This window comes from Pimephales promelas, chromosome 12, assembly GCF_988280905.1.
Source record: "Pimephales promelas chromosome 12, fPimPro1.hap1.1, whole genome shotgun sequence".
Lineage (NCBI taxonomy): Eukaryota > Metazoa > Chordata > Actinopteri > Cypriniformes > Leuciscidae > Pimephales > Pimephales promelas.
Genome location: NC_142780.1, coordinates 33,379,595 through 33,400,037, shown reverse-complemented (window position 1 = coordinate 33,400,037; position 20,443 = coordinate 33,379,595). Strand labels below are relative to the sequence as shown.

At 35.6% G+C, this 20,443-nt stretch overlaps 2 protein-coding genes across 2 annotated transcripts; both read left to right on the top strand.

Moving 5' to 3' along the window:
- Window positions 1-4,667: 4,667 nt before the first annotated feature.
- On the top strand, window positions 4,668-13,532 carry atp6v1c1a (ATPase H+ transporting V1 subunit C1a). The gene is made up of 13 exons (XM_039660947.2): window positions 4,668-4,829; window positions 6,055-6,214; window positions 7,258-7,325; window positions 8,126-8,211; window positions 8,304-8,398; window positions 8,679-8,770; window positions 9,573-9,671; window positions 9,783-9,851; window positions 10,425-10,517; window positions 10,625-10,718; window positions 10,803-10,900; window positions 11,594-11,720; window positions 12,915-13,532. The coding sequence occupies exons 2-13, from the start codon at window positions 6,083-6,085 to the stop codon at window positions 13,011-13,013; spliced, it is 1,152 nt and encodes a 383-aa protein (XP_039516881.1). The 5' UTR covers window positions 4,668-4,829; window positions 6,055-6,082; the 3' UTR covers window positions 13,014-13,532.
- A 443-nt stretch (window positions 13,533-13,975) lies between these two features.
- Window positions 13,976-19,293, top strand: baalca (BAALC binder of MAP3K1 and KLF4 a). The gene is made up of 3 exons (XM_039660951.2): window positions 13,976-14,419; window positions 15,459-15,598; window positions 16,454-19,293. Exons 1-3 carry the CDS (start codon window positions 14,224-14,226, stop codon window positions 16,523-16,525), a joined length of 408 nt encoding a protein of 135 aa, XP_039516885.2. The 5' UTR covers window positions 13,976-14,223; the 3' UTR covers window positions 16,526-19,293.
- The last annotated feature ends 1,150 nt before the right edge of the window (window positions 19,294-20,443 follow it).

Sequence of the window (20,443 nt, the reverse complement as noted above, 5' to 3'; positions counted from 1 at the left end):
TATATATATATATATATATATAAAGATATATAGATATATATATAAAAACACACGCATGTTTATTTAAGAAAAATATTATTTATATATAAAATATTTATATTTATGTATAATTTATATTATACATAAATACTTAATATATACATAAATATTTTATATATAAATAATATTTTTTTCTATATATATATATATAAATATGAATATTTTATATAAATAATATTTTCAATCAGACACACACATATAATACATATAAAAAATATAATATATATATATATACAAACTTTTATGTTATGTGATTAATCACGATTAATCGATTTGACAGCACTACATTATTATTATTAATTTTTTTCTTAATTTAGCAACATAAAGAATAACCATTTGCTTTTTCAGAATAAGATGTTGAAAAGAAATAAATTGTAGCAACATTTGCAAGTTGCAACACACACACAACCAACATTAGCAGTCTGACAGTATTTTACGTCTGGGTTGTTTTTCTAAACGACAACTCAAACATTGATGTGCCAATATGTTACAGAAAGAAATTCCTCATTTGTGTGCATAGTTCCCTTTTCTCCGACTGCCGAGTCCTTTACCAAAAATAGTTTCATCAGAATGTTAAAACAGCCAATTGAGCTTCACAATAGCTCTGTTTGTTTTACTCACGTCAATGTCGCTCGGATTGCTACACTTGTCAGTGAAAGTTTCTCTTTTGGAGCGCACAAAAGCAGTTCCGAGTTTTGTGCCTTCTCCCCCTAGACTATAAATGAGCGCATGGCATCTAATCTAACATAACATCTAAAGCATCTTGGAGAACACGGCGGTGTTTGATAACTATTGTTCTTGGTATAATAGCAATTTGCCTCTGTATGCTTGTTGAAGGAAGGACATGTGGTTTGCCTGCCATATGCAATAACACTACTGGTTTTGAGCAACAGGAATTCTCCTGAGCTTTAAGGGCTCGTAATGCTGCCTCAAATACAATATAAACTACACAATCTGATAGGAGAAAACAAAGAACATTTCTTCTTGTAACAATAAAACTGTGCAATTTCCCAGTGAAAGTTATTGAGAGCGTTTTGCTGTCAACAATCTGAGAGTGGGGTTTTCACACTTGTTTAAACCATACTTCACTTTTATAGTAATATTAAGAGAAGATCACTTGCTGAACTGAAACAAATTAGGTTTACTTGATTAACCATACATCATTATCTTTTTAATTTGAATTTAAAGTATCATAGCAGGCTTTTGAGGAATGGTTATTTGTTCATCACTCACTCATTGCACTGCATTATTTGTTTTAAAACTACAGAGCTTTAACTAAGCATTTAATTATCATCTTAACTTAACATTTTTACATATTTTTGATGCTCATATACAAAAAATTTGATGCACAACAAAAAGTCAATTTTAAAAAGGTTTTAAGCCTCTACATGGTTAAGATAAATTAAACTAATTATTAAGCACAACATATGAAACAGCTAGTTGTAGAGGATCTTGTCAATGGAAATAGTTTTATTGTTTTGCTATGTTTAAACACCATGTTTATGCATTAAAATCATTTGAAGGCCATTGCTGGTGAGGTAAAAAGATAGACAGCGAGTTTATAAGAAAAACAATAGAGCTTATCTTTTGTTTTCCATCACTATCTGTCAGCTTTCATCTCTCCACCCACTATACAGCACCCAAAGGAACTCACTTGTCCTTGACCTCAAAAGTGCAATAAATATTCAACTTTATCCTGACAAAAAGAACATCCGCTTTAATTAAATTATAAAACTAATAAAACCCCATTCAGTTTAAATACAAAGAATTAGATTTGAAAACTGCAGCAAAAGGGGACTAACCAACAACAACCTTAAATTTGGTATGTTCCTCACATGTGACTTCAGAATACTTTTTGAATCATATTTTTTTTTTGTCGTATTGTAAATTAACAGACTTATGGAAGCTTGTTTCCGCCACTGAATTAAAAATAATAATAATAATAATTGCGACTTTTTATCTCACAATTGTGAGATATGAAGTCAGAGTTGTGAGAAATAAAGTCGCAATTGCGTGTTATAAAGTCAGAATTGCAAGATATAAAGTCAGAATTGCGAGATATAAAGATGCAATTGCGAGAGATAAAGTCAGAATTTTGAGATAAAGTAAGAATTGCAAGATATAAAGTCAGAATTGCGTGATATAAAGTCAGAATTTTGAGATATAAAGTCAGAATTGCATGATATAAAGTCAGAATTGCGAGATATAAAGACGCAATTGCGAGAGATAAAGCCAGAATTGCGAGATATAAAGTCGCAATTGCGTGTTATAAAGTCAAAATTGCGAGATATGATGTCAGAATTGTGAGAAATAAAGTCACAATTGTGAGATATAAAGTCGCAATTGCGAGATATAAAGTCAGAATTTTGAGAAATAAAGTCACAATTGTGAGATATAAAGTCAGAATTGTGAGAAATAAAGTCACAATTGTGAGATATAAAGTCGCAATTGCGAGATAAAAAGTTAAAATTGTGAGATTTAAAGTCAGAATTGCAAGATGTAAACTCGCAATTGTGAGAAAAAGAGTCAGAATTGTGAGATAAAAAGTCGCAATTACCTTTTTTATTTTTCATTCTGTGGTGGAAACAAGCTTCCATACAGACTAGTCTAGCAGATTATGTGGAAAAAATATAAAGGTTAGTAAATTAGTAAATAATGACAGAATCTGACTTTCTTAATGACAAAATGTTCTAATCGAAAATCATTTTTAAATCATTTCTCAATCACTTCGCTATCCTTTTGTGTCCCCCAAATCGTGTATTTAGATGTTTCGGGCATATGTTGGAAAGTTGGAAAATAAGGAAATGGATGCGAGGGTTATAACAAAAAGCTTGGGACAAATTGGAACCCATATCTGGGCTGGACATCCCTAGAGATTAAACAAGCAATGTTCCTTATTCCCCGAGCACTCGGGCTGGCGGGCGGGTGACTGATTAGAGCACGCGTGCCCAGACATGTCCCTATCGGTCTGGCCACCGGCCAGTCAGTGGGCAGCCCACCCTGGCGTTTGATCTGGGGGTTTGGCTCCAGTCAGTCCCGGCATTGTATCCCAAACAATGCACCCCAGACCTACTGAACTCCATAAACATATCCCTTTGTGGGCTTTTCCTCGAACTCAGGGTGGGGGACACCCGCTGCCAGGAAGAGGGACTCCTATCCAAAAAAAGAATGCTGTGCCTCCCTCTTTGGGCCTGCTGACTGGGCATTCCTGCAGTAACCTCCAGGGAAAATCAGCAAATTCAGAGGCCATGAATCATAAAGGTGCAATGGCCTAATGATGAATAGAAGTAGTATGTGCTAAAAGAGTGAGAACTGATATTGGGCATATTGTTATTTGGATGAGGATTCTGTAACATACAAAAAAGTAGCTTCACATATCCTAATTTGAAGGGTTTAAGCAATGTTTTTCATGCATGTTCTATAATCTATTTTTGCACATGCACCTCTTGAACAGTCATTAATACACTAACAGTTTAAAGGCGGTAGACGATCCAATGACTTTAAAGTCCCTAAGAAATCATAATTGATGGTTTTTTTTTAGGTTTTAGTATGAATATTAGCCTTACTGCTATCTATAAGATAGTCTGCTTATAAAAATAATAGAATCTGCATTTATAAGATATATTCAAAACTTAGTGTATCACTCACTCATTTATCATCCAATATCAATGATTTTGATGACATCACTCTGCACTACAGCTTCTGATCAGATTTTCTGTCCAATCAAATGTTCTCTAGGATAGGAAGCCCCGCCCCCTACATTACAAATAGACGCTGAAGCTGAGGCTGAAATCAGTCACTTGTTCAAACATTTACTGTTTCTACAAGGTGACTGGCACAGGGAACGATTCAGAATGAAGTCTGGTTTCACATTAGTGTCACACGAATCTGCCGTAGCTCTGGTCGAGAGACACGATAGCACAGTGCGGACCATATGATTAAGAGTCGCCACAGACCACAAAACGTTTCAGACCCATTTGAATTCTGCACAGAATGCGATATTTTAAAGAGATATGGAGGAGATTAGGAGGAAATTGCGGCTTTACCGAACTCAACGGCTCTGGCAGAGCAGTGATATAAACAAAAGACTTTTGGCTATTTAAAAAGGGGAGGAGTTATTTCATATGTCCCGCCCTGTCTTACTGTTTCAGTGGAAATTATGTCAACAGATTGAATAATAGGCCACTGCACGTTTCAAGGCACTTCAGTGGGCCTTTGAACACTAAAGAGACCTTTCTATTAGTACTAACTAACAAAAACAACAGGAGAAAGTTGCCAAAGGTCCCTAATTATCATGAGAACATGGAGACATGAGGACTGCAGATGTGAACAGAGCAGTAAACTGTTATGTAAGACACCGGTGAGACAACAAATTCTATGTCATTTCATTGCATGTTAAGAAATTCGCTGGGAAAAAAAGCAGATGAAAGTGACAGGACGTTTCTTTCAAAACGTGACTTACCGTTAACCTCCCTGTATTATGTTTTATCTTCCGATACATTTTGCTAAAGGTGTAAAATGTGGCCCATATAGCCTACTCAAATAAGTAAATCAAGTTTTTTGTTTAGTTGGAAAAGAAGCTGTCATATTGACTCCAGGTCTCCCGGTGTCGCTGTCGCCTGAGCTGCGCATGCGCAGATAACAGCAGTCGATCAGCTGACCGTGAGTGAAGCCTTTGGAAAACACTGTGGTGTCATTATGAATATCAAATACTAAGACGGATTCTCTGGAAATTATTCAGTTAAAATTACATAATAATCGCCGTGTCATTTTGTTCACATTGAAATCAGGTAAGACCGCCGGAGAAACGAGAAGACCGCTGTGTGTGTGATCGTGTTGAAACGTCTGCAGCTTTAGCTGTTTTGGCTAGTGTGGATTAGAGCTGCCTGAAGCTCATCTTGTGTTTATATATGCTTTAAAATTAACTAATAATGTGTTTTCAGATTGTCACTGGATATTATATATATCTCAAATGTGTCGCAGTGTAGTTTTGAGTGTGTTTGTCCAGTTCTCTTGCACTATGTGTATGGAGTACTGCGTGTTTACACTGTGATGGTTTGATCCATCGGCAGCCTGCCACTGATGATGTATGAAATATGATCAAACATCTGATAGAGACTTTAGTGAGATAGATCAGATGAGATTATTACTCTAATCACAGTGTCCATTCATCAGCTTCAAGGTCGGTCTGATGGGCCTCCGCTTCAACTCGTGACTGTCAAGTGTCATTCATTCATTTTGAGGAAATGAGTCAATAAGTTCAGGCTTCCCATGATGTCCAAAATTAATATTCTCTCTTTCTGACACTCAAAATACATTGTTCCCATTATTTGAAAGCTCCCATCAAATACCATGATTAATTTTAATATTCAAAATGGATATTTTCAGGTAAAATTAAATAAATGTGAAGCGGAAGTGTATATTTGCAATACTTGGCAATATCATGGATTTTTGTTTTCTTTCAGGGTTGTAAATCACATTTTTAAAGTAATGAAAATGTCTAAAATCAATAAGCTATGTTCTACTTATTAAATATATTTAGCTATGTTCTACTCTAATGTATTTAGTTAGGAAGATATCGCTTGAAAAATGCAAGTCTGCCAAGTTATTGTGAATAATTTTGTCTGTTTTTTAGTGATATCAGCAAAAAGTTTAATTTAAATCTTTTAATTCGCATTTTATTTATTTCACATGAATTCAGTAATTCATAGAAATTGAAATCCATTCCAGAAAATATCATCATTACCTAATAATAGAAAACCAAATATTTAATGAAAAATATAGATTTATATTTTTATTTTCTTAAAAATCCTAGTGTTTCTAAATGAATTTCTGAAATTAAATAGTATCTATTGTAAGATAAATATTAATCCAAGTATTGTTGCATTTTCTTGATTTGTTTATTTGAATGTTTGTGAAGCACTACCTTAAATATCTTTGTTAGAGTTGGTACTGCAGTGTGAAGTTTGTCCATTTCGATGTTTATTAATGCCTGTCAACATCTTTCTGCTTTAGACTCTTCATTACTTGTTCCTCAGCAGCCATGACAGAGTTCTGGTTGATTTCGGCTCCTGGAGAGAAAACCTGCCAGCAGACATGGGACAAACTAATGACGGCCACAACTCGCACCAACAATCTGTCCACTAACAACAAGTTCAACATTCCTGATCTCAAGGTCATATTTTTTTTCCTCTTCCTCTTTTTACAGTCCGCTGATCAGCTTTTTCACAGCTGATTGATTCTAAAATATATAATGTATATATTATATCTTGATAACCAAACCAAACTGTTTTGGCCTTTAAATATATCTAAATAGTGAACATGAATTCTATGGAAGCTTGTTTCCGCCACAGAATGAAAAATAAAAAAGGTAATTGAGACTTTTTTATCTCAAAATTCAGACTTTTTTTCTCACAATTCTGACTTCATATCTCGCAATTCTGAGATGAAAAGTCGCATTTTATTTTTTATTCAGTGGCGAAAACAAGCTTCCATAGAATTCAGATGCAGTTTATAAAAAAATAAATCATAAAAAAACATGGCTGTTGTAGCCTAATAGGTTAAGTGTAATAAATTCTATGAAATATAACATATTTATTTCTAAAGCTACTTTTTGGAATGTCTATTTGATGCTTTTCTCATTTAACACAATAATGATTTTAAATGACCTTTTTGGGGGGTAATTTATCCAGCCAAATTTGTGAATAATTAATCAGCACATCATGTAATTAATTAGATTAAAAATGTTAATCGTTTGACAGCCCTAATATATATATATATATATATATATATATATATAATGTATATTAATATGCTGTTGTTGTCAGTTGTATATTTCAAAACTATTAATATAACTATAGTTATATTAAAACTATTAATATAACTATTAACTATTATAAAACTATTATATTTAATTCTGTAAAACTGTTCACAGAAGTGTCATTCTGCATGCTGGGTTTCTCTGATTGAAAATAAAAATCAGCCTTTTAAAGGCATTTCAAAAGTGTCAATCCTATTTCCCAGTGTGGACCCTGCTGGCCCGTGTCATCTTGACCTGAGTTTCTGCCTGACAGGATGAGAACAGAGGCGGCGCCACTCTAAGCTCCCGCTATCTCTGTCGGCCGCTGCTGATCAAATCCAGCATGGCTGTGTTTGTATTGCTTCATTATACTGGATGGTGATCAAAGTGTCTCTGTTTCTGTACTCTAAACGCTGCAGGTCGGGACGTTGGATGTCCTTGTTGGGCTGTCTGATGAGCTGGCTAAGTTGGACTCTTTTGTTGAGAGGTAAAGTTTTTTTCTTTCTTTCTAGTAATAATATATGAAGAGTTCAGATGCAAAAGCCTCTAAATGCCATTTGAAATTTTCTTCTTTAATGATGATTTTTATCAAACTTGTATATTTAAGTTCAGTAATTTCACTTAAATATTTAAGTGAAATTACTGAACTTAAATATACAAGTTTGATAAAAATCATCATTAAAGAAGAAAATTTCAAATGGCATTTAGAGGCTTTTGCATCTGAACTCTTCATATGAATGCTCAATGTCAAAACACCTTGTGTCTGTCAAACCGTGTGTTTCTTTACTTTGGTGTGGTGAGGAATCTCATATAGAGGTGAGGTTATCGTGGCATCTGCCTAAAATGATTTATTAAGATTTTGGTGATGCGCTACATTCTCTTTCCACAATCATATTTGAATTAGACGATTTATGGCTTATCCATAGATGTGAGATTATATATATATATATATATATATATAAGCTTAGTTTGTCAGTATAATTTTGACATAACAGGGGGATTTGATCTTGTGTTCTATGCTCAAACACACTGTTGTTTTGCACACCAGACAATATTTTTAATAGTTATTTAAATCTATAGACACTTTTTCAAAAAGCCCTTAATGCGATGTCATCCGAAGTCATTTTACTAAATGAAACTGGGCTTCTTGGACACCTCAGTGTTTCTGAATCATCTGATAAATGTGATGTTTTGAGGAATTCTGTGTCCTGACCTGGACTATCTCCAATCTTGGAGAATTGGAGAGAGGTTTCAGAGAGCTGTGATGTCTTTTGATGCTGTTCACAGTGTGGTGAAGAAGGTGGCTCAGTACATGGCCGACGTGTTGGAGGACAGTCGAGATAAAGTCCAGGAGAACCTCCTGGCAAATGGGGGTAAGAATCACTGGTATCTGTGGCATGAAGTGGGATCTTACACTGTTGCTGCTTTAGTTGCATTTATTTTTGTTTTCCATGCTGTGTTTTAGTCGATCTGGTCACCTATGTCACAAGATTCCAGTGGGACATGGCCAAGTACCCTATCAAACAATCCTTGAAGAACATTTCTGAGATTGTATCCAAGGCAAGTGATCTGATCCGATGTGAATTATGGGACTAAAATCCACAATGACCCATTGTTTGCCACTGATTGCTTACAATGAAATTAAAGTCAGTGCAACATTACAATACAATGTTGCTTAATTTTCTATCACTCGTTGCAAGTATTTTGCATATTTGATGTCTCTCAGCCTTATTAAACATACAGTATATTATTGATATTGAGTCTTACTGTTATGATTGGTGCTTGAGTGACCCCTCAGATGCTGTTTTAAATGAAACTCTCTCCCCCTGCTGTTCAACAGCAAGTCACACAGATTGACAATGACCTGAAGGCTCGAGCATCAGCCTACAACAACCTAAAGGGAAACCTGCAGAATCTTGAGAGGAAGAACGCGTGAGTAAATTCAGACGTTTCAGATTAACTCTTATTTTTAGGGGGTTTATTTCACATGCATTATTTGGGTTTTATTTTATTATACGGTGATATTATCCAGTATACAATTATTATTATACAATATTATACAGCATATTATATGGTAACTTTTATTTGTTTTAGATGCATTGATATTAACTGTATTTCAAAATATACAATGCAAATTACAGTAAATAAATTGAAAATTATTACCTGTTATAAACTCCGAAAAAACCTTTGTTTTTATGGAACATTATATATGTATATATATATATATATCATGTTCCATAAAAAAACAAAAAGAAAATCTGTTTTGAAATAACTTTTGTGTATATATATATATATATATATACTACAGTTATTTCAAAACAGATTTTCCTTTTTTATTATAGTAATATGTATAACTCAATGTTTTAACTAATTGAAAACTGAATAATCGTTCCAAACTTACTGATTAGGTGGCAAAATAATCAACGATTAGTCGATTAATCGTTCTAATAATCATTAGATTAATCGATTATCAAAATAATCATTTGTTGCAGCCCTAAGATATATATATATATATATATATATATATATATATATATTGTTCAAAGAATATCCACGCATCTCCATACGACAGTTTATACTGACAGACTTCAAGAAAGTAGTCAAGAAGTCATAATTCAACATAATAATAAACTATTCATTTAAAAAAAAGCACACACTTAAGCAATGACATATATGGTCATGGTTTTGGAAAGCATTTACTAATGAACCAATGTGATTTTTGTGCTCTCTTCAGAGGAAGCTTGCTGACCAGGAGTTTGGCTGATATTGTCAAGAAAGAAGATTTTGTGCTGGACTCCGAGTACCTCATTACTATGCTGGTGGTGGTACCAAAGTAAGTGACATATTACTAAACATAAATAGTCTCTTTGTGGATGCACACAAAGATATTTTGTTGAAATTTTCTCATGCTGACAGCTTAATTCTCTAACCCTTATTCTCTAAGAACAAATTACACCGACTGGCAGCGCACTTACGAGACTCTTTCAGAAATGGTGGTGCCACGATCTACAAAGTAAGCAACAATTCTGTCAGTTATTTACTTTTATTGCCCTGGAAGTGTCTTGTGTGTCAGGGATCATGCACCTAGTCACAAAATAGAAATGAAGGAAAAGTAATAAGACCATGTTGTGTTTTGACTTTAGATAATCAAATTATCTGTATTAATATGGTGAATTTTAACTACAGATATTATATTAGGATTTTGGAAAACCTGATATACAAAAGGTTGTTTGGATTTCATATGACTAAAAGGCATAATCAATAAGTGTCTGAGGCTTGTGGAAAACATGTTTAGGACTTAACTAGACAAATTAGTGTTACTAATGCAGCAGAACAAACAGACATCATCATTTTCCATCTGTCTGTAGAGTAAAATCAAAAATATTTTTTGATTATTACTGATGGTAGCACTAGTACTTTTGTATTAAAATGAGCATAAATTAATAACAGCCTGTTACTAACATGATGTATACATTTTCTTGAAGCAAAGTATAAAAATTGTGATTTTGAGTGAAATATGACTAGGAAATGTAAGGTTCTCCCTGCTACACAACACTAAATATCAGTGTTATTTTCTTCCTGGCAGTTTGCTGTTTGAGGATCATGACAGCGGCCTGTTTTCCGTCACACTCTTCAGAAAGGCCATCGATGACTTCAGACACAAGGCCAGAGAAAACAAGTAAACAGCCAATTTTAGCTGTACCTTGCTGTCATGAATCACACCATTTAGAAAATGTCCAGTTTAAGGATCTTAATGGCTGAGTCATCCCAGTGTCTGCTCTGCAGGTTCACGGTTCGTGACTTCCAGTACAACGAGGAGGAATTGAAAGCAGATAAAGAGGAGATGACCAGACTCTCAACTGACAAGAAAAAGCAGTTTGTAAGTATCAGCTAGGTGGATCCTCAAAGCAACTGGAATCAGTTTTTGGTTTGTTTAACTCTTTCATACGTTTGTCCTCTGCAGGGTCCGCTGGTCCGATGGCTGAAGGTCAACTTCAGTGAGGCTTTTATTGCTTGGATCCATATTAAGGCTCTGAGGGTCTTTGTGGAGTCAGTGTTGAGGTAGAGACAACCAAATCATCTCTTCGGGTTCTCAGGCCCCGTCCACACTACTGCGTTTTCGTTTAAAAACGGAGACCTTTTGCTACGTTTGCACCTCCCGTCCAGACTGAAACGGGAATAAAACGAAGGGCGTTTTAGTGAAGACGGGACAAAATGGAGGACTGTAGAAACGATGACGCAGAGGCTCGGCTCCATGATTGGGTGTCATCAGTCATGACGTGTCCTTCACAGACTCGTCAGCCACCCATCACATGACCCGTCCCCGTTTCTTCTTCATCGAATCTTAGGAATAGTCAACCCGTTTCCTGTTTACACCGGCATGCGCGTGCCCAGAGTTGGTGAATGGTCACGTGATACACGTTTTCAGTGGTTTTAATGTGGACGGAGATCATACGCGGATAAAACGCTGGTGTGGACGGAGATCGTATTCGTTTTAATTCTCCGTTTTTAAACGAAAACGCAGTAGTGTGGACGAGGCCTTAGAGAGCACATATCTGGAGGAAGCAATTTATTCTTTTGAAATAAGAATGTATTGTACTATGCCAACTTACAACCTCCTATCCAGTCTGAAAAGAGCATTTTTTCCATCTGTTTTTTTTTTTTGTGGGAATAGTCAGAGAGGCTGTTTTTAAAGAATGTGACAGTGAAAACTAGACTAAAGACTATATATTATTATTTATTGTAAATAAACAGATATGGATTGCCAGTGAACTTCCAAGCAATGCTGCTACAGCCCAACAAGAAGAACATGAAGAAACTGAGGGAAGTTCTCTACGACCTTTATAAGCACCTGGACAGCAGTGCTGCTGCTATTATTGACGTAAGTTTACTGTCGGCCCTAGGCTGTGTATTTATGATGTGTGGTTTAAATCATTTAAAGGGTAACTAAACCCCTGGTCAGAGCCTGACTCCACCCACTGGCAATATTTGAAAATTCTGAAAAAGTGGAGTGGGCAGACCCCAGCGGAGATAGAGGGGACGAAATAGATGCTAAAACACTCTATCCTGATCGTTTTCAATACTCACAATCCCAATTCCTGACTCCCTACAGTGGTTTTGACGACACAAGATTGTTTTTATACTGCCAAGGGCGTAGCTCGCGTGGTGAGCTGAAAGCTGGGTACGTCACGAAGTGCGGAACATCCAATAGGAAAATTCAACTGCAGTAGCCACCGTTCAACCTGAAGAGGGCAGCACTAAGACGTTTTTACACCATATATTGTAGAAATAGAACACTTTATACACAAATGTCAAAAAACTTACTCGAATCAATGACTGGTATTAATAAAGATCCATTCTTACAGATCATTAACTAAAAAAAGTTGGTGAAGTGTTTAGTTACTCTAAGGAATTATTTTAGCTTTTGTGGCACTTTTAGCATTTTCCGCAACAGTCGCATTCCAAAAGTAAGGCTTCAGTTGTTTAATTAGTTTACATGCAGTGAAAGTAGGCTACAATAAACCCACTGCATTCACTCTTTTATGAATTAGCGATTAATAAACTACTAATAAATAGCAAAGTACTTCTTCACTGCTGATTCCTTGTGATTTGGAGGAGAATTACTCAGAGTCGCCCCCTGTTGTTTCACAGAATAGCACAACGGCGAGCGCGTCGAGTATAAACGCCTCGTCCGTTTGGAGAGGTCGAGTATACACAAGGCTTGACGGGTGTTCGCTGCGGGCGTCGAGAGTAGGTCGTTAAAATCGATTATCTATTTTCGTTATCGAATAAAATTATGTTTGTTGGTCCGATCGATTGTGCAATCGATTTTCGAATGTAAAGTGACAGCTCTGTTTGCTATTGTTCAATCTCATGTGACATGTTGTCCCTCCCTCACGGCATTAAACGTCACCAGAGGAGAGATGTTGCTGCAAGAGGGAGGGGAAGTTAAACGTGAATTGAAAAAATAATAATGATGTGAACGGATAATAAACGTATAGCAAATACTGCAATGTTCCACAAAAAAAAAATACTTTAAATACGTTTCCTTCTCCTTTCTTTTTTCCCCTTGCAGCAATCCACCATGGACATTCCTGGCTTGAACCTCAGTCAGCAAGAGTATTATCCCTACGTGTACTACAAAATCGACTGCAACCTGCTGGACTTCAAATAGAAGAAGCATACTCAATCATGTGCCCCTCTTTTTGTCTCTGTGAATAAATCTAAGTTAAATTAAACTGTATATTGCTGAACTCTCGTTCTAGTCACCCTGTCATGCATGCTTATCCATATTCAGAGATACTTCTCATTGCTGTTCATCAATGACGGCAGGAGAGTATCCATATCTGCCGCCCCTAGTACGTTGTTTACATTTTTTTTTTTAAGGATGTCATTGTGTTATCATATGTGCTGGTGAATGAAATTATGGATTTTAAGTCATTCCACTCATTTTTTGTGACCTGTAGTAGTTACATCTAATGTTAGTGATAGATTGTGTGTGGACAACTGTGTTTTTAACCTTTATTCTTTCAAATGTACCAGTGGTCCATTTAAACAAACAAAATGAGAGAAAAAACATGTTACAAAGATGCAATATAAATGTGATGTTATGTACATTTGGTGTTTTAAAGAGTTATATGTGCAAAATCATTGTCATGGAACCAAAATATAAAATTAATATAAGTAAAACAAATGTGTAGTGGTTTTTGTTGTTGTTGACGCACATTTACCAAGTAATTTTGCGTTTCCAGAAGGATCGCAATAAAATGATCTAATAAATGTAGGAAAGAAGGACATTTGCACTTCATTTAGATCTTGTAAGTTAGAATTTAAATGAACATTTTAATAATGAAAGTTGGGCTGAGAAACGTTCTTCTTAAGGTATTCTTAAAAAAAAGGATTGCAATTATAGGCTTATATATATATTAGGCTATAGCTATAGGCTTATTCATACTCAAAATGATTCGTACTAATACTATTCTTCATACTAAATAATATTCATACAAAAAGCAAAAAATCAAAAAATACAAGTTCGATTTCATGGGGACTTTAAAATCGAAATTGCCTATATATGTCAGATTTTTAAATAAAAGCCGACCAGAATCAATAGCTAACAAGAATGGGTGATTCAAGGGGTATAGGCTAGCCTAGGCTATACGCAATGAATCGCAGTCGCACTATCACGCCATTTAATAAATATGTAATATAATAATTTCAATTACTAGTAGCTTTCAGTCTTGTCTGCTAATAAGTGCTGAAATCACACGCGACCGTGTGCGCGTTCAAGATGACGCGCAACATCGCCGCGTGCGTCTCCGCTGATGTGCTGATCCGCGCGCGAGAATGCCCGCAGCTGCAGATCTGTGCTCGTGTGTGTGAGGATCATGATCACGGGCTCGATGGGCTGCGGGGGAAGCAGATCCGCCGCGATCGAACCCCGGTATTTCGAGAGCAGGGACACCGAGTCGACGTGGCTCACGAGCACGGACACGGAGACGCTACGGGCAGCTGTTGGTAACGGGACCGGCGACGGCGCGAGCGCGAATGAGAAAACAGCAACAACAGCAGCAGCCGGATCAGGTCAGACACGATCGTCTTTATTAAAAACAGACGTAATATAGATCATATAGAAATGACTAGTGATACACACCCCTTTGTACCTTACATGAAAATATAAAATATCATTCATATTCGATGTGTCTTACTGTATATTAATATGGTAATCTGACACCCTCATTGAGGCCCATATTGTATAATACACACAGAACTAATAGAAATATAGAATATAGGCAAATATTTACCACAATAGTGTCCAAATCCAATGGTTGTGGTAATTTGTTATTAGTCATAATTTCAAGGAGTAAAAACTGAAGCTTTTAGAAAAGTTCAATTTAGTCCAAATGTTTGTCTGGTTCTGTCATGGTTCTCACTGGGCCTCGAGACTTAAAATGATTTAAAATAAGACAAAACAAGCATTAAAATGAAATTTAACAAAACAGTAACAACAACAACAAAAATGGTGTTTCTTATTTTGGTTGACACTGTCACTGTTTCCTTTTGAAAACCCGTATTCCCACTGTTATATATTAATTTAAAAGGCAAAACTTCATAGTAGGCATGTTTATCATGAATATATATTTTACTAGTTATGACAAGCTCTAAAATATTTTATTGGGTAGAAATTTTGAGTTCATTTTATATATACTATTAAGCCTTATCCATTAAATCTTGAATGACTGGATAAATAGATATAATAGATTTATAATCATTGTCATTATAATTACAGAAACTACAGAAGTTGCCAAAAGGGATGTCCGACCTTGGAAAATTGACGCCATAAATTAAATTATTGATTTAAAGTACTGGTGAACAGTTAGTAATTTGATAATGCAATGAAACATGCCAAATTGTGCCAACATAACTTTTGGCCATGCAGTCATACAAATAAATTATGAACACATTACAGTCGAAAGTCCTTGGTTGTAGTCTTTTCCTGTGAGCTTTTATTCATCTTCTATGCATTTTTAATAAAGACATCACCAAAGTTTGGAGTCAAAAAGTTTGAGATCCATTGGTGCACATTCATATGAAGAACGTCTGTGCTGTTGTTTCTGTAAAGGTCAAAGGGAAGAGAAGCCCATGACAGGGACCAGAGGTAATTCTGCCAAAGAGAAGAAGCTGGTGAACACCGGCACGCAGTGTGGCAGACGCGCCACGCTCACAGACAGCACCCAGAGGAGACCAGCACACAGAGACGAGGTCAGGAGCATCAACACTCATCACTGGTCATAATTCACCTCATAATCAAAAAAGATATAGTTCTTAAAGAGATAGCGTAACACGAGAATGAACCTCATTGGTTCTTGCAGAAGCTCAAACGTGTGAGTTCATGAAGGTTTGTAGGTAAATTAAAGCCTAAGTTCAATCTGTTCATCATATAAAGCGATCGTATCTTTTCAGAAAATTTTCGACTAGACCGCTCAATAGGGTTGGGTATCGAGAATCGAGTATCGATTGGAACCGAGACTAACTTTTCGTTTTTCCCGAAAACGTTCAAAAGTAAAAATTTCGATTCCTAGTTTCGATATTCACAGTCCGCCGAGCGGAAGAAGAAACCGCTGAACAACACCAACGAAGAAGCGTCTACCGGAAGTGTTGGCATAACCGCGCGAGTCGAACATGAGTAGCTTACGCCGGCGATCCAAAGTGTGGCTTCACTTTTCTAAAAATAACGAAATCTCGGCAAAATGCAAAATTTGTGACAAAAGGAGTATTTTTACAGGAGTATTTCCTTCAGAAAGGCCGTTGGTTAGCAAGGTTAGCTAAACTTTTTTGACCCTGCCTCTTAAAAGAATCAGAATCGAGAATCGTTAGGAACCGGAATCGAAACAAGGAATCGGAATCAGAATCAGAATCGTTCAAATTCAAACGATACCCAACCCTACCGCTCAATTCATATGGATTAGTGTCTTTTACTTCATGCAACAGTTCTTTTTTCTTTGTTTTGACGTTGGGTTATGTAAAGATGAGCTGGACCTTGTATCTTCATCTATCATGCATCTCGTATCAGCATGCAGTGCATCTTTATTATAGGCTGATATTCTTTTCTTGCAGGTTAAAAGTAAATCAAAGAAAATCCCCCAGCCTGAAGGGGTTAAAAGTGTCCGTCCGGAGGTGATTCCTTGACACGAGAGTCGCTGCTGTCGAACACAATCACAGTGCCACGGTCTAACGAGGGACTTTCATTGTAATTAAATTAAACACACATCAGATGGCAGATTTGATCTAGCTCCGTCTGTTCGTCTGCATGTGAACGTCGAGCGCCGGAGCAGACGAAGACCCTGACATGCTGCAACACGTGCCATTTTCAACTGGATCAAGCTTTTATAGAGCTGAATCTTTGTTTCTAAAGTACTCAAATGTTATTTATTTCCAAGCCGTGAATATTGTCCTGGTATTATGTATTTGCCAGTGTGATTTCCATTAGTATTGTGCAGGTTAGTGATATTCTAGTGCCTAACGAGTCTGTTTGATAATGCAGATGTCTCAGGTTGTGATTGTATGAAATGAAGATTCATCCAAACATCACATTGTCTTGCTCCTCTGAATGGAAACTGTCTGCTTTCCAGTCTTCAGACGGATTTGTTTATGATTTAGTGAAACAACGTGTTTGATTTGAATCTGTCAATTTGTTCATCATAATTATGACATTTTTTATAGGGACGCTGGGAAGGATTCCCCGAGTAAAAACAGCACAATAATATTTTGACTTAATATTTTACTATAAAAACTAAGCAATTGATTAAAAAAAATAAAAATAAAGCATAATGAACATTCTAAAACTGAAAGAGTTTCTTATCTTATAAATTACATTTATATTTCAAAAGTGTTTAAGTTTGTCTCATCATGTACCACTGATATAAATATTGTAAAGTATGATGATTTTAGGTGTCAGATCATATTTCTCCCAAATTAACTAAAATAAGTCATAAAATTGTATTAGAGCCCGACCGATAAAGGATTTTGAAGGCCGATACCGATACAAATATTTTGGGGTTTTAAAATCCGATATATCGGGCGATTTTCAGAAACGCGCAACAAAACTAACAGATTTCCCTAACATTAGTTATTTGTAGTTATTTATGAGTTTTAACTAAAATAATATGATAATGCATTTTAAAAAGAAACTTGTTAATTTTATTCTCACAACAGAACAGACTGATGATAGCGGCATTAGCTAGCTTTGTGGTTAGCTAGTCTATGATGAGCCATAATTTAGCAATGGATAACATCATACTGCAAATTGTAAAACATACATTTTCAATATAACAGATGATACGTCTCATTGCTATAACTGTCACGCGCTTTTAAAGAAATACTTCAGTCACATTGTCAAAAGTTAAAAGGACAGTCAGTCAACTACACTGTAACGATTACTAGCTAATTCCGCTTAACTCTTGACTTATTTAACAGCACCAAAACTGGACATTATAGTCACAAATTTTGTCATGCTTAATTGAGTTAAGAAAACTGATGGGGATGTTCTTTTAGTTGTTATTCAAGCAATGTATGTATCGTGACCAACTCAACGAGTGTTGCCAACAGGGACGGTGTAGAGTGCCCTCTGGTGGACAAACTATACAACTCCAACACTCATGACATGGTTCAAGCGTGTTTCGTCCGTTTTTATTTTATTTTTGAAATATTCATTTATCGGCCATTAAAACTGCCGATAGCGATAGTTTGAAAAATGCCTAATATCGGCAGATAATATCGGCCTGCCGATATATCGGTCTGGCTCTAAATTGCATACAGGCAAAATGACATCGACATAAAAGAGAAACACTAAAACGAATGTTGTGATGTATTTTGCATAAAGCAGACGCTTCACATAGAATTACGGAGTAAAATTCACACCCCAATTATTATTGTATTTTTTTATTTTTTATCATCACTGGCTAAGAAAAAAATGAAAAAATGACAGCCATAGATCAAAGTACCATGTGGACTGTTTCCCATGCAAGCACATTGCATTTGATTTTTTTTTTTACACATTTATTTACTGTACATGTTCCAAGTTTTTATGACTGATAAGAATGTGTCAGCAGTTTAAACATCTACAGCATTTGTGCAGATTTGTTACTGCAAACAGACACATGATTTTGGACTGTATATTAAATTGACTTTACGATATTGCAATGCTTAAAAAGGCAGTGTTTATAAGGCAAATGAATTGCTTTAAAGAGGGAATTAAGAGATACTTCACAGCTAATGAATAAAACGAACACCATCCACACAAGGCTGTCTCAGCACTCATATCAGTCTCTCATTTCATACTGGATATTGAAGGAAAAAGGCAACTTTACAAGAACTTGCTTCAATGATTTACCAGGTACAAACTCGGTTTTCTATAAAATTAAACACTGATTGTTACATTATCAGATGATTTTTTTAAAACCCAAAGAACAAACAACTAGCAAAATTATAAGATGACGTTGTACTGAAAACATTAAAGTAACGTATATTATAAAACATTCTGCAACTCTGTATTCTTTATTTTACCACAACAGTGGAAGAAATAAACTTCCGATGTATCAGCTGGTCCAAATATAAAAACACAAATCCCCAGATAATAAAAATGAGATATAAAAGCTCTTTTACAGATGACGTCTTGGTAAATAGTTCTCAAAACGAAACCAACTATAAATTAATGTTTGACCCCAAGTGTTTCTCACATGTGATTGACGGATCAGATTTAAGATTGCATTGACCTTAGATCCAGATCATATTAAATAAAATATTGTCTGAATGCTTGGGGAAATCTATTTATATCATTACAGTTTCTGAATGAGACTTTTGTACCATCATCATCATCATCATACTAAATCAACTAATCAAAATATATCTCTAAATGACGATTAAATACTGTACACCCCAAATTTTTACCTGACATATAAAGCATAAATTATGCAAAAATAAATGCAACTCTTAATGTTTATAAACCCAGACCGACCTCATCATGCCTGCCAATAAATAAAATGGCGCATACGACTTGCAGGGGTGCATTTATCTTAAATTACTCAAAGTCAATCAACATACGGATCATTTACAGTCAAATCACATCAATAACATGAGCTGTACAAATATATACAGTACACACCGCCAACATATACAAAAGTCACATAGAAAACAATATCTCATGATGTTTCTAATTGTTGCCAATTGATTTTTAGCTTGTGTTGAGTGACGTATTTGTGCTTATCGGTTTAAACGTCCATAAACGAGACACACACGATAGATTTTAGAGTCAACCTGAACTCAAAACTGATTCTTTTCACTTTCTTAAAGGATGTTCCTGGTCTTATTGTGAACAATACGCAAAACCCAATCTGACTTTTTTCTTTATGAATACCCTGGTTGCAAGTCACGAGACAAGGATTGAGAAAGTAGTGAATATTCAATGTATTGTCCAGCCCTAACGTCTCACTACGGAAGTTGTGAATATCATTTCATGCTGACTTCAAGACCTGTATGAAGACGGCATTGACTTCTGAAGTCGTGATTACGGTGCTTTGTTCTCGGAAAGACCCGGAATCATGGAGGACACCAGGTTTATTCCTGCCTATTTTTTTGGGAAAATCTTAATAATTCAAAATGATATGTAGCATCCCATTCATTGACAATCATATAACAGTCACTGCACTATCTAGATTAGGAATTCGGTCAAATACAGGCTATTTACACAGTGTATAAAACACACGCTTCAAATGATTATTCGTATATGTAAAAATGCTAACTTTAACAAACAAAACAAAGTGATAAAGCTGTTGTGGAAAGCACTGATAACGAATAGCAGTCACAGGAGCAATCGTTCTCGGGAAACTAGGGAACTTGGGTATACGACTTGAGACGGCGTTCATGTTCAATTTTTAATTAGGAAACTCGTATTTAATTAGGAAACACGTAATTCCGATAGCAGAAGGCAGCATTAACTATGGAAGCCCATTTCTGCCACATAAAAAAAAAAAAAAAACTTAATTATGACAGTCATGAGACAAAAAGTCACAATTATAAAATACTAAGTCTTTGGCCTGGTTTCACAGA